The 13,087-nt window shown below is 52.6% G+C and overlaps 1 protein-coding gene across 4 annotated transcripts; it reads left to right on the top strand.

Annotated features, from left to right (window-relative positions):
* The first annotated feature begins 2,907 nt into the window (after positions 1-2,907).
* On the top strand, positions 2,908-11,462 carry MAL (mal, T cell differentiation protein). Of its 4 annotated transcripts, none has more exons than XM_048048385.2 (4): positions 2,908-3,071; positions 9,922-10,089; positions 10,280-10,417; positions 10,633-11,462. In XM_048048385.2, the coding sequence occupies exons 1-4, from the start codon at positions 2,961-2,963 to the stop codon at positions 10,705-10,707; spliced, it is 492 nt and encodes a 163-aa protein (XP_047904342.2). In that variant the 5' UTR covers positions 2,908-2,960; the 3' UTR covers positions 10,708-11,462. The 4 variants fall into 4 exon arrangements, with proteins under 4 accessions (XP_047904342.2, XP_013051599.3, XP_013051597.3 ...); XM_013196145.3 differs by lacking the exon at positions 2,908-3,071 and adding an exon at positions 4,692-4,806; XM_013196143.3 differs by lacking the exon at positions 2,908-3,071 and adding an exon at positions 6,388-6,573.
* Positions 11,463-13,087: the final 1,625 nt, after the last annotated feature.

Genomic DNA, 13,087 nt, shown 5'->3' with positions numbered 1-13,087 from the left:
GAGAAATGATGGGAAAGAGGGCAGGGTGCCAGACCACACAGAGTGATAGGGCTCTTGTTTCTGGGAGGGATGCACGGCAGGATGCTGTGCATGTGCTTGCATGTTGGTGGAGGTAACATCTGGTACCCAGCAGAAGGCAGATCTGTCGGGGCTTGGCAGGGGACAGTTTGGAGCTTTGTGGGACTGGAGATGCAGGGTTTTTCTCAGGGCATGGGAGGAGTGGGATGGGTGTTAAGGGTGCTAGGAGTTGCTTGGAGATGGGGGTATTTGGGCATTTGTAGATCTGTTTTGGTGCCTCTGGAGGCCCTTTGGGGCAGGGGACGTGTGCCGGGGGCAGATAATGGAAAGAGAACTGATTTCTTCTCCCGCTGCTCCAAGTCCTGCACTGGGTTCAGCCTCATGAGTCTGTCATGGTGGAAATCTCAGCCCTGCTCCACCTATGCAGCAAATGGGGTCCCTGCCCTAGAACAAGAGTGAAGCCTGTCTGTGCCCTCTCCTCAGGGCCACTGGGAAAGAGATGTGGTGGGGCTGTCCAGGCAATCTCATTTTCCCATTAGAGCCCGTCCTTGCAGGCAAACAAATGATTGGGTTCCCGAGGCTGCTGGGGGGCAGAGCAGGGCCCACATCTGACACTTGGGTTTCCTGGGGTAGGTGGGACAGAGCAGAGCATCCTGGATGCCTGAAGTTCCGCGTGGAACCTCATGCTTGGAGTTCCTCATTCAGGATCTCCTGTTTGCATGTGTTTACTACTGTGTGCTGGGCACTAGGGGCTGAGCAAGGCCTGCCAGACATGTTGGTTTGAAATGGGAATGGTGAGGACAAGATCTTCTCTAAGTACCAGGGAAAATGTGGGCCCACTGCTGAATGAAATGGGAAACCTGGTGGCTCAGGACAGGGAAAAGGCTGAGGGGTTGAGGTACTGAATGCCTTCTTTGCCTCAGTCTTTACCAGCCAGGACAAGAAGCAATGGGCACAAACTGGAACATGGGAGGTTCCCCTTACCGTCAGGAAACATTCCTTCACTGTGCAGGTGCTGGGGCACTAGCACAGGTTGCCCACAGAGGCTGTGGGGTCTCCTCCTTGGGGATTTTCTAAAGCTGCCTGGGTGGGGTCCTGGGTGGCCCTGCGGGGGGGATGAACAGGACAAGATGCCCCCTCAGAGCTCACTTTCCACCTCAGCCATTCTGTGATTCAGTGCAGGGTTCTATTTAGGCTGAGGGTTAGTTTTGGGTTTACCGTTAGGGTTTGTGGTTTGTTCTAGACAGAATTAATGTATGGTGTAGGATTAGGCATAAGGATAGGTTTGAGTTAGGGTTAGGGCTACAGTTAGGATGTGGTTTATGCTTAGCACTACTGTCATCATTAACCTGGGGGGATTACAGGGGCATTGCTCAAACATTCAGGGATGAAATACGGAAAGCTAAAGGCCAAATAGAATTGAATTTGTCCAGGAACATCAAGGAAAACAAGAGTGTCTTAAGTAGATTGCTGACAAAAGGAAGAACCCTACTTTTAAACCGAAGCCCTAAAACCTGACCCAAACCTGGGCAGCATCCTCCAAGCACACAGACGAAGGCATACCCGTCCCAGGAGGTGTTCAAGGCCAGGCTGGATGGGGCTTTGTGCAACCTGGTGAGGTGGGAGGTGTCCCTGCCCATGGCAGGGGGGTTGGAACCAGATGCCCTGTAAGGGCCCCTCCAATCCAAACCATTCCACACTTCTCCGATTCCCTTTAATCTCACGGCATGTCCGCAGCCCCGCTGTAGCTGGGGTTGTACAGACAGGCAGACATAAGCCTCTCCTCCTCTTGCTCATCTTCCACCTTTCTCTTCCTTTTTGTACTCCACTCTGGCCTCCTCCTGTGCAGCCTCTGCCTGCTCTCCTGCCAGTGGAGGTGGCGGAGGCGCCGCAGGTAGCTCCTCATCAAGGCCGTGCTGTCCGCCAGGCGGCGGAGGGCCTCGTGGCTGCAGCATGTGCACTCCTGGCAGTCGGTCCCCACAGAAACCAAGGCTGTCCGGACCTTCTCCTGGAAATGACAGAGCAGGGGGTACAATGAAATGGTTGGGGCCTTGGGGGACTGAGCCCTGTCGGGATGGTCTTGGCATCTTCTCCAGAAACTCCAGCCTCGCTGGCCTGCCCCAGGCAGCAGGCTGTGCTAAGAAAACCTCAGGTGCCCCCCCCCCAGTATTTTCTTGCTGGCGGGTTCAACCCCTGCAGGGCAGCATGTCCTCGTTTCCCCCTGCAAGGCCGAGACCAACCTCTGCCTCCTGGGGAGGTAGGAAAAGACCTGCAGAAGATGTAGAGCACCCTTTGCGTTCTGCTGAGGCTTTTTTGATTTTTAATTCCTTGGTTTAAGGGTCTTTGTCCCAAAGGCTTGGCAGTTCCCCGTTCCCAGTGGCCCAGCACCACCCTGCCTGTGACCACGCTCACTTACACGTCTCCGCCGTCTCCTGACTTTGTGCCACAGCCAGGACGCAAGCAAAACCCCGCAGAAGGGCCACAGGGCTCGGCTGCAGGTGTAAAACAGCCCCAGGGACTCCGGCGTTAGCTGCAGCCGAGCAAAGGCAGGACAAAACCAGTGCAGAGGGCAGAGCAAGTGGGAGGGCTGCAGCGCCGTGCCCCCAGGCTCCGGGTCCTGGGGGAGATCATCCCAGCTGAGCCTGCTCCAGGGGGGGCGGTCTCCGAAGCCGAAGTCGGCAGAGAGCAGAGGGGCCATGGAAAGCAGGAGGACGGCGGCGAAGGCCGGTCTGAGCATGGCTCTGCTGTCTTCCGAGGACAAGTCTCCGGGCCAGGCCTGGCTGCCACCCTGCACCCAGGCATGTCCCCGGGGGGGGGGGGGTCTGCGTGGAAGGAGCTTGATGACATCATTGGCCTGATGACGTCATTGGCTCAGCGGTGACGTCACGAAAAGCTCTGTGCTGTCACGGGGCCTTTCCCCGGGTCCGAGCAGCAGCATAAGGATGAGTGGCGCGAGTCCTGGCAGCTGGAGAAATGAGCTTCTAACCCTGCTGCTCCCGCCGCTGTCTCCTCTGGGGGCCTGTCACCCACCGGGAGAGAGGCCCAGGATCTCTGTAATGTCCCCAGGGCTCTGTGTGAGGGCGGCAATGCCTTGCTTGGTACCTGATGGTGACTCTGGTCATTAGAGGTCTTGGCGAGAGGCTGAATATCAGGCTGTACCACCTGGTGATGGCGTCTGAATTATTTAATTCCGTGCTGCTGCAAGGAAGCAGCACAAGCCCCCCTTGAGGAGGCTTTGGGGACCGGAGCACCCCATTACCAGTGGGGCCGTTTTGCCTAGCCCATACCAGGGTAGGAGGGCCTGGAGAGGACACCTCACTGCCCGCTGGCAGCACAGGGATCCCGGGAATATCTGCAAGGAGCCGTCGCAGGGGCGATGGGTGCAGAGGGAGCTGTTTCCAGAGCCGTGCCGTGGGTGCTGCGCTGCAGAGGCAGCAGCTGGAGGGTGCTGTCGCCACAGGAAAGGCGTGTTGTGCCCTGTGCTTGCACAGCTGATGGGGCTTCGTTTAGTAACAGGTGAAAAACCAGTTGCAAAAGCGAAACCCGTTGCAAGTTTTGGGGTGTTTCTAGTACATTGGAAGCAGGCACAGCCCGTGAGACTCGAGCAGCGGAGGGCTGGCAGAGCTTCTTTTGGGGCTGCCCTCAGCCAGGACCATGCCCTTGTTGTCATGCTGCTCTCACTGCTAAGACCAGCTCAGCTGCAAGAAGGGCTCCACACACCCTTGGGCCCAGGGCAGCTCTCCCTCTGTCACAGCAGCCCCGCACTGGGTCCCTGGGACAGATCCTGCTCCTTCTCTCCCTGGGCCCTTCCTCCTCCCCGGGAGCCTCAGGCCAAAGGAGCAGCTGACACCCATCCGCACCAGCCCTCAGCCACCGCCTCTGTGCAAAGCCCCGGGTCCCTCCCTGCTAAGGCTCTGCTGGTTGCAAACAAAGGTTTCTCAGGATGTTGCTGTTGTCATGTTAGCTCCTTCCTGTTCCCTCGGGCATCCTCGGGGGAAATGCAGCTCCTTTCCGTCGTCCAAGGTTCATACCTTGTTCAGTGTTGTTCGTCGGACTGGGCCAGCTCTCGCCAGCTTGTTGCCCTGGGTTCAGGTTGTGTTGTGAGGGCAGGGCTCCAGTTTCACCCCGGGTCATGAGCTGGGGCCAGTGTTACACATTTTTATATATGTCTATAAATTCCTGAAGGGAGGATGCAAGTGAAGACCGAGCCAGGCTCTTTTCAGCAGCGCTCAGTGCCAGGACAAGAGGCAGTGGGCACAAACAGGAACACAGGAGGTTCCCCCTGGCCATCAGGAAACACGCCTTCACTGTGCAGGTGACGGAGCCCTGGCACAGGCTGCCCACAGAAGCTGTGAGGGTCTCCTCCTCGGAGGTCTTCAGAACCAGCTGGATGTGGCTGTGCTCCTGGGAGCATGCTGATCTCCATGCAGAAGTCTTTTCCTTTGGGATCATGCTTGCCAAAGCTGATGGTCCTTCTCCCCCATAACTTCTCTGGTGGGACCGTTGAGTAGCAGGAACTCACTGGTGGCCTGCCTGTTGCTGGCAGTGATGCTGGTGCTGTTCTGTCCTGCTGTTTGTTGCCCAGTAGTCTGCAAGTCAACCTTATGTGGGTCAGGCCCCTTTGGGCACCTCTGGAGCCTGTCTGGCATGCTCTGCCAAGGTCACAGATGCTCATAAACCATGCAGTGCTTCTAGAACATCCTAGAGATGGCTGTTCAAACAGGTCGGCTACTCCAACTGGGCTCAGGCACATGCCAGAGGATCCCTTCTCCTTCAGGTCATGTTCTCGTGAGTATTATGTAAAATAAAGTGGAGAGGGCATGAGATCACCCCTGTGACTCTCACCTAAGGTGTGCACCATCTCCCTCACTTAATTTGCTTGTGGAAAGGGCCATCCGCCCCACTCCTTCCTCCCTTTCCCACTGCCTTCCTCTCTTGCACTCACTGCCCCAAACCTCTGTGTCCTGTGGCTCAGGACAGGCGTTTATTTCCTTCATCCCTGCAGAGCTCTCACCTTTCCCACCTGCCTGCCAACCTGCTCCAAAAGAAGCCAGAGTATTGAGTTGCTTGACCATGTTGCAGAGAAGGTCAAAAAAGCTGGAGAAGGGACTAGGAAACGAGACACATGAGGAGCAGCTGAGGGAACCGGGGCTGCTTAGGCTGGAGAAGAGGAAGCTGAGGAGAGCCCTCATCCCTCCCCACAACCACCTGAAAGGAGGGTGTCAGTCTCTTTTCTCAGGTGACAAGCGATAGGACATGGGGTGACGGCCTCAGGTTGTGCCAGGGGAGGTTTAGGTTGCACGTTAGGAAGAATTTCTTCCTGGAGACAGTGGTCAAACATGGAATGGGTTGCCCAGGGCAATGATGAAGTCCCTGACCCTGGAGGTTTTTAACAGTTGGACTTGGCACTAAGGGACATGGTTTTTAATGGGACTCAGTAGGCCAGGTTGATAATTGGACCTGATGATCTTGAAGTCTCTTCCAACCTAGATCATTCTATGATTTTGTGGTGTTAAGGCTCTGCAACCAACCCCCTCCTGCTCCAGACCCCGCATCAAAACCCTGTGCCTGGGAGCAGCTGCCGAAGGCCAAGCAGCATGGACAGGCTGAAATGGGCATTTCTTCTACGGGTCACTGCTGCACAGCAGTGGATAGGCCACGCCGGCCACATTGCTCAATTTCTTGATGTTTTATGTCTTTGGCCCTGGCCTTCATAGCTGAGATTTTGCTGAGTATCTGTGTGAGCGTGTTAATAAGAAGTAAACACCCCACAAAATGGGAAGGGGAAATGACTCACTCACATGAACTCCAGGTTAAAAAAGCAAAAAAGAGGAAGACAAATAGCTTGGAAAATCTCATTATTTTAGGCCACTTTTGTTACCTTGGCCTCTCTAGTCTCCTTCTGGGATGATGGAGGTGGTGGCCCTGCAATGTGGCTGCCCATGACTGTCCGGGAATACGTCTCCCTCCATGGGACATCTCCCAGCCCTAACAATTGCAGGTAGCTGGCACGTCGCATCTTGCTCTGCCACCTGCCATTGTGCTTTCTGCTGTGGCCAGCTCATGCGGGTGGGGGACAAGCCGACTTACTTTACTGTGTAAACAAAGGGGATGAGAGATGCTGCCCAGCAGGATGGGCACAGAGCACCCTTGTTGCCCTTGGATGTAAACCAGTGCCACCCACCACCGCCCAAGGACTTGCCCTGAATGGTGTGTCCCTGCTTGTGCTCAAAACGCCCCAGGGCTGCCCACATCTCCTGAAAAACCTCCCGTGTGGCCCCCACCAGGCACAGAGCAATACGTGGGCACGCCTGTGACATTCACAGCTGTCTTCACCTGCCAGTGTGAAGGAGGGAGGGAAGAGCAGGAAGGAGGGGAGGGAAGGAGGAAGAGAGAGAGGGAGGGAAGGAGGCTGCATTTGGCAGCTGCCTCCAGAGTGGCCGACCGTCACTGCAGGAGAGGGTCACGATGTCCTCGGCAACTTCCACCAGCTCTTTGCCCAGTGGCCTGGCCGTCCTGACGACTTTCCCAGATGTGCTCTTCATTCCTGAATTGGTGAGTGCCAGCTTCTCCTCCAGGCAGGGCAGAAGCTGCTCGTGGGGCACCCAGCACGCTGGGTGCTGCAGGTGTCCCAGGGACGGGTCTTATCAGAAAACACATGGTCTGGGAGCCAAGCCAGGTCCCTCAGCCATAAGCTTCTGGGGGCAGCCTAAAAGAAAGCCACGAGCCTTAAATTGGGGCTCTAAATTTCCCCTTCAGTCTGCAGGGGATTTCTGTGGCACCTCTGAAAACCTGTACTTTGCTGCCTAACAGATTTGCCGGGGTGGTTTGTGGGTTTAAGCCAGATAGCCAAATTGAGCAAATTAATTGTTAGGTGGTTTTGAGCAATGGATGCATGCAGAGGATAAAATGCTTACCCCCCCTGCTTTAGGGGTAAAAGCTAGGTAGGGTAACTGCAGCCGCAAAAAGCCTCGCTGCTGAAGCTGAGATGTTTCTGGGCTGCAAGTGCAGTGCTGGAGCCGGGCATAGGGGTGAGGGAAAGGTGGATGAGCACATGCCACTTTTTCCCACATTGTAATCTCATTGACTAGGACATGATTAGTATCTTACAGGATTTGGCACAGGTAATTAAAGCTGTTGCTGTGAGCACTGAGTGAAAGATGGAAAGTTTCAAGGAGAAACTTTTTCCTGTGTCCTCTGCTGGTCTTCTCATGACAGTTTGAGAGGCTTTTTCCTATGCCTGAGTACTTTAAGCCAGCACTGAGTGGTTTGGCCGTGCACTGTAGGACGGAGTTCAGGTTATTTCATGCCAAAAACTTCAACTGTGCCATTTGGGAACAAAGCCTTCCCTGTCCCGCAACCCAGTCCATGTCCCTGGGATTTACAGCATTTACTTTATTCTCTGTGATAACAGACAAGCAAAGAGGAAAGAGCAGGCATTACTGATATGTGGAGAAAGTTTTCCCTCAGCTCACCCAGATATGTTTTGAAGACTTGGTCCCCCATGCCCAGGCTCTGATAACAAAGTCCAGGTTTCCTGCAACTGCGTGGAGGAGGATGCCACATCCCTGGGGGCTTTCTGGCTGGGCAGACACTGGCTAGGCAGTCCTGGTGTTGAGCATGATGTCCACCCAGGCATGCTTATGGAACTGGCTGTGCCTTGAGCTGTTTGCTTGCAATTCCTGTCTGCAGGGAACTTGGTGAGGCAGCTTGCTTAATGAGCCAAAAAGAAATACCCTATCCTGTGGTTTGAGGAAGGTCTGGAAATGTGCATCCTAAAGGCTCGGGCACCACCCAGCAAGGAGGAATGCAGCAGAACAGGGTTTCTCCATCGCTGGGGTGTATGACTCCAAGTCGTGCAGGTGTATTCTCTCTACTGTGTACAAAGGAGGTGGCTCCCTTGAATCACAGCATTCAGGAAAAGGAGAAAGAGCTTCTCAATCCTCAGTGGAATTTGAGGTTATCTGCAGTGGGTTGATATGGTAACTACACAGCAAAAAAATAAATCATTTCAAATTCTTAGACAGTTGCTATAATGCCAAAAGGTCCTGCCTACAGCTCAGATGATTGCTACATCTGGCTGTTGATGAAGAACTATCATTTGTATTCCATGAGGCTGGGTTTAATTCTTGTCATCTATTTTATTTGAAGAGCTTTCTGCGTATCTGGACAAAATTTAGCAGTTGAGCCTATGTGGAGAAGCTGAAACAATTTGAAAACAGCTTTGTTTGTATTGTAAAAGGCTGTTTAAAAGTTAAGCTTTTATCAGATTGTGGTCTCCAATGTGCTGTGGATTGTCACTGAAAGCCTCTGATTTTTATGAGTTCACTGAACGAACAGCAGTGCCATAAAACCAAAATCAGCAGTCAAACACGTCAAACACGTTTGCTTGAGTGAGAAATCATATCCTACAGAAAGGAGACATGGCAAATGAGAAGCCTCTTGTCTCACCCTGACTATGTTGAATTTTAAGGGAACAACTGCAAGTTTTTCTCCAGGATCTTTAGCTGCAATGCACTCAAGTTGTCAGCCATACAGGGCCTGGGTTGGTGTTCAGGTGCCAGTTGGTCTTTGGTCATTACAAGGTGTGTCAAAATAGCAGAACCATTTTCACCCAGATACTTGTAAAGTTACAGTCACATCCTTGATCTACTGTACTGATTTGCTTAATGAAATCAGGGAAGTCTCCTCTATAAACCTGGGGTGACGTGAATGATGTGTCATTGTCTGAGTGCAATAACTCTGGTGCTTCCTTTTGACCTGCAAAAATGCTTCCAAGGAAACAGAAATACCATGACTGGGATAAGTTGGTGTTGGATGCTGGCAAAGGCTGACCATCATATACGCTGGTAATCGTATACTGGTCACCAGAATGGTATTTCCTCTAGAGATTAACCAACAAAATCAAGAGCAACTGGTGATGAGGCATGACTCCCTGTGGCAGCAGTGCTCCCACAGAATCAGAATAATTTAGATTGGAAAAGACCCTTAAGATCATCAAGTCCAACCACCAACCTAACACTACCCAGTCCACCACTAAACCACGTCCCTAAATGCCACGTTCATGTCCCCTCACAGTATGGGTTCAGCTGAGAGGCACTGCACAGACTAAACTTCTGCACATATTCAAGAAATATGCAGGCTGATCAGTTGCAGAGAAAACCTACTGCATGCATTTTTAGTGCAGAGCCGCTGCTTACAGCTCAGTCACTCCATGGCATTAGATATAACGCTGCCATCCTCTTGTGCAGGAGCCTGCTGGTGGAGAAGAGATGGAGTCAGGATATAGCTGTCCTTGTGTTCCCCAACACGAGAGTACCTTGCACAGCCCTGGTGTAGAACGACCCAAGTAGCTGGAGCAACAAAGCAAACCCTGCTTCCCAGACAGTGCTCTCAGGAGTGCTTTCACAGAGCTGGGAGCCTCAGCCCTGTTTCCCCTACCACAGAGAGTAAAACTGGCTTCATTTACCGCTCCTCAACCTGTTTGTTCTCCTCTCAGGATAAAGCTTGCACAAGGCCTTCATTAAGGCCGTGGCCTTCACCACGCCGCGACTGCGCTGCTTGTGTCGGTGGGCTGGGTTTGGCACAACACCTCTCAGGGAGCCACCATGCTAGGTGTGAGGCGAATGTGTCCAAGCTCCCTTCTTACCAAAACCAGCCTTCAGAAACGGCCAGAACCAGCCTGCTCAGCACACTGAGGCGGTGAATGGCAGTGACTCCTGGAGGCAGGGGTGCGGTGAGGCTCTTTGGGGCCCAGACCGGAGGCAGATGCTCCCAGATCTGAGCAGAGGCTGGGAAGAACTCGAAGGCCTCGCTATTGCCGTGTGCAGTGTCTGGCTTTTGGCCCTGTTCTGGATAAGGCAGTCATCCCACACTCACCCTTTCTCCCACTTGTGCTTGCAGATCTTTGGGGGCCTTGTCTGGATCCTCGTTGCCGCCTCAAAGGTCTCAGACTCCATGCTGCAGGGCTGGGTGATGTTTGTCTCTGTGTTCTGCTTTGTCATGACCGCCACCCTCCTGTTCCTCTACATGTGTGGGGCGCACGGGGGCAGCAGCTCCTGGGTCACTTTGGTAAGTGGACGCAGCAAACCTCAGGGCTGATCCCTTCCTTGCTATCCCTGGTAGACAATTGTCCCCCTTTTGTCCCCCTACTGCACTCCGAATTGCAGCCTGGGGCTTGCTTGTTGTGGGTGCCTCTTGTTTTTCCCTTCCCAGCATGCTCCCTCCCTGGGAATGACTGTGTGTGATCTCTGTTTCTTAGGATGTCATCTGCCAGGGGACAGCAGCACTGTTCTACCTCAGTGCTGCTGTGTTGGAAGCCTACTACACCTATAAAATAAAGAGTTTTTTTGCCATCCCTCAGTGGAGGTCCATCTACCAGGAGAACGTTGCTGCTGTGGTGAGTGTCTGGCAAGTGGAAGACTGTGGGGTGGCCCCAAGGGCAAATCTGGATTAGCACCAACCTTTGGGGGGGGAGGAGGAAACCAGTCCCATGAATGTCTCCAAATGTGCAAAAGTCAATAAAAATATAATGCCTTACAGTGTATTTGCTCAGATCAGGAACTCATGCCGTATAATAAAAAATTAACTGGCTGATGTATTTTCCCATTGTAGGTATTTGCATTCATAGCTACCCTGTTGTATGTGATCCATAAGATATACTCTCTCCGCCGATGGAAATCATCCTAAGTGGCTTTCCTTGCACGTTGTGTCTTGCGGTCATCCCATGAACACAAAAGTTGTCCAACAACTGCAGTTTCCAGGCTGGGTTTGGGGTTTGTTTTTTAATATATATACTATAAACAAGCAGCTTTCTGTGGGACTGTGGCAAGGAAGACCAAGAGCCTGCCAGAGAAACCTGTATCCTGGTGCAATCTATTTTCTTCATTCTCTTCCAGGTTGGGTACAGCTTGATGCTGGTAATTGGGGCCCAAGTAGAAAACATCCAGCTCAAAGCAGCTTCCCCTCAACTACACCCTTATGCCTCCAGGGTTGTTATTGCTATTGGGGGAAGCCTGAACGTCCGGCACTAAGCAGTATGAGTATGAAACCTGGCCATTTTCACTGACATCCACCTGTGTAAGCCTATTTTCCTCCCTGACGCTGCTGTGCCAAAAGAATTTTCTGTGCCATTTCTGGAAATGCCACCTCTGACTTGTGATGTGGAATGAGTGCAACTTGTCTCAGAGGCAATATGAATTCTTGCAACCCCCGAAGGGTACTGTCAAATTATGAGGCACAGCAGTAACCTGAGAAACTACCCCTGTCATGAATCTCCCTGTGAAACACAACTTAGAAAATGTGCTGTACAGACTGCAGCAGAATTATATGGATAATTAGAAAAATGTCTCAGATAAGCAGAGGCAATCAGCTCTTGTCTTTAGTGCATGACTGTTCTCACATACACTGGCACTGTGTCGCTAATAAAGATGGGTTTCCTGTGATTTTGCAACTAGACAAAGGTCATTGCCGCTAATTTCCCCCTGCAGCTGACGCATACGCAGCCCTGTACACCCTCAGGAGCACTGCACCACAGCAGGGCAGTGCCCAAGGAGCAGGCACAGACCTCGACACGAATGAAGGGGCTCCTCTGGCAAAGGGAGCCTGTGGGGACATGGGCTAAATTGACTCAAGTTCATAGAATCATGGAATGGTTTGGGCCAGAACAGACTTTAAGAATCATCTGGTTCCATCCCCCTGCCATGGGCAGGGACACCTCCCACCAGACCAGGATGCTCAAAGCCCCATCCAGCCTGGCCTTGAATACTTCCAGGGTTGGGGCATCCACTGCTTTTTGGGCAACCTGCTCATGAGTCTCACCACCCTGAGTAAATATTTTCTTCCTTATATCTAGCCTAAACCTACTCTCTGTCAGTTGAAACCTATTATCCCTTGTCCTAGCAACACAGGCACAAGTTAATCTCAGTGATGATGTTCACCTGAGCATGTAAATTAGAGTGTTAAGTCAAGTGAGTTAATTTAAATCCAGGCCCAAGAAGGGGTGTTCTCACATGTTACAGAGAGGTGCCTAATATGCAGTGGTACCAAATTATCCCTCCCAGCTTGTGGGGGGAAATAAAAGCTTCTATTTTGAGTCTGAAGTTCCTGGGTAATAGCGAGGATTGGAGAACTGACAGGAAGCAGAAGTGGACAGAGACACCTCTGTTGTTTCAGGTCCTAGGAGGACTTTTGAGGGTTGAAGCTTTTTAATTGCAATATGAGGGAAACATTGGATTCTTTATAGTTTATCCTTGCTGAAAACCAGCCTGACCTGTTTTGTTTGCTTTAGTGACAAAAGCAAGCTGATTACAACAGAGGTGGAAAAAGAAACCCCTTTTCATAGCAGGGAGGGAACTCACTGCTGCTGCAGACAATTGCGCTTGGTTCTGGAGGTTTATCTGCACCTGCTGAAACTTGCTTCAACGTCACGTCATCACAGGGGGTGGTGGAGCCCAGATTTGCACTGCCCTGCATGTAGTCACTTCAAAACACAAAGATGCCTTTCTGTTTGGGGCGTATTTACAAAAGCAGGCGTTCAAGGTCATGCCCTGCAGCCTGAGATGTGGCGCCCATGTCCACCTTCTCCACCCACACGTGGTCACCATGGCTGCTCCAAACACTGCCTTCTGCTCCCCTCACTTCCCAGTCCCTTTGCCCTGTAGCCATCCCATTTACAGCCCATGTCTTGGCACCTGGCCCTGTCCCCTCCCCAGCTCATTCTGCTATCCTGCTCTCTCTGCCGCGCACCAGTTCACACCAGTCTGCACCCTGTCACCTGCCTGCCCCATTCCTTCTGGCCCCAGCTGGGCTGCTGAGCCACCTCCCTCCGAGCAGGAGCAAAACCTTCCTGTAAGCCTGGGCTGGAAAAAAACAGCGTGGTGCTGCCATGGGAGCTCCCACCAGCCTCAGTACCCAGTGGCTGGGCCGAGGGTGCAGGCCTGGGACTGGGAGGGAGAAACCTGGGCCAAGGCTTTGCCTAGGGAGGGCTGGGCAGGGAGAAAGGCCACCACGGGGTCACGAGCATCCAAAGGAACTGATTACAAAGCAGCGCTGTGGCTTTGAAACCCTC

Source organism: Anser cygnoides, chromosome 3 (genome assembly GCF_040182565.1).
Source record: "Anser cygnoides isolate HZ-2024a breed goose chromosome 3, Taihu_goose_T2T_genome, whole genome shotgun sequence".
NCBI classification, from domain to species: domain Eukaryota; kingdom Metazoa; phylum Chordata; class Aves; order Anseriformes; family Anatidae; genus Anser; species Anser cygnoides.
The sequence above is the reverse complement of the archived record's forward strand: the minus strand, read 5'-3'. Positions and strand labels throughout refer to the sequence as shown.

Excerpts from the sequence above, each read along its gene's own strand:
- MAL (XM_048048385.2), top strand. The coding sequence starts at position 2,961 with ATGAGTGGCGCGAGTCCTGGCAGCTGGAGAAATGAGCTTCTAACCCTG. Across the intron at positions 3,072-9,921 it reads GAGAGAGGCCCAGGATCTCT|ATCTTTGGGGGCCTTGTCTG; the intron begins GTAATGTCCCCA and ends TTGTGCTTGCAG. Across the intron at positions 10,418-10,632 it reads AGGAGAACGTTGCTGCTGTG|GTATTTGCATTCATAGCTAC; the intron begins GTGAGTGTCTGG and ends TTCCCATTGTAG.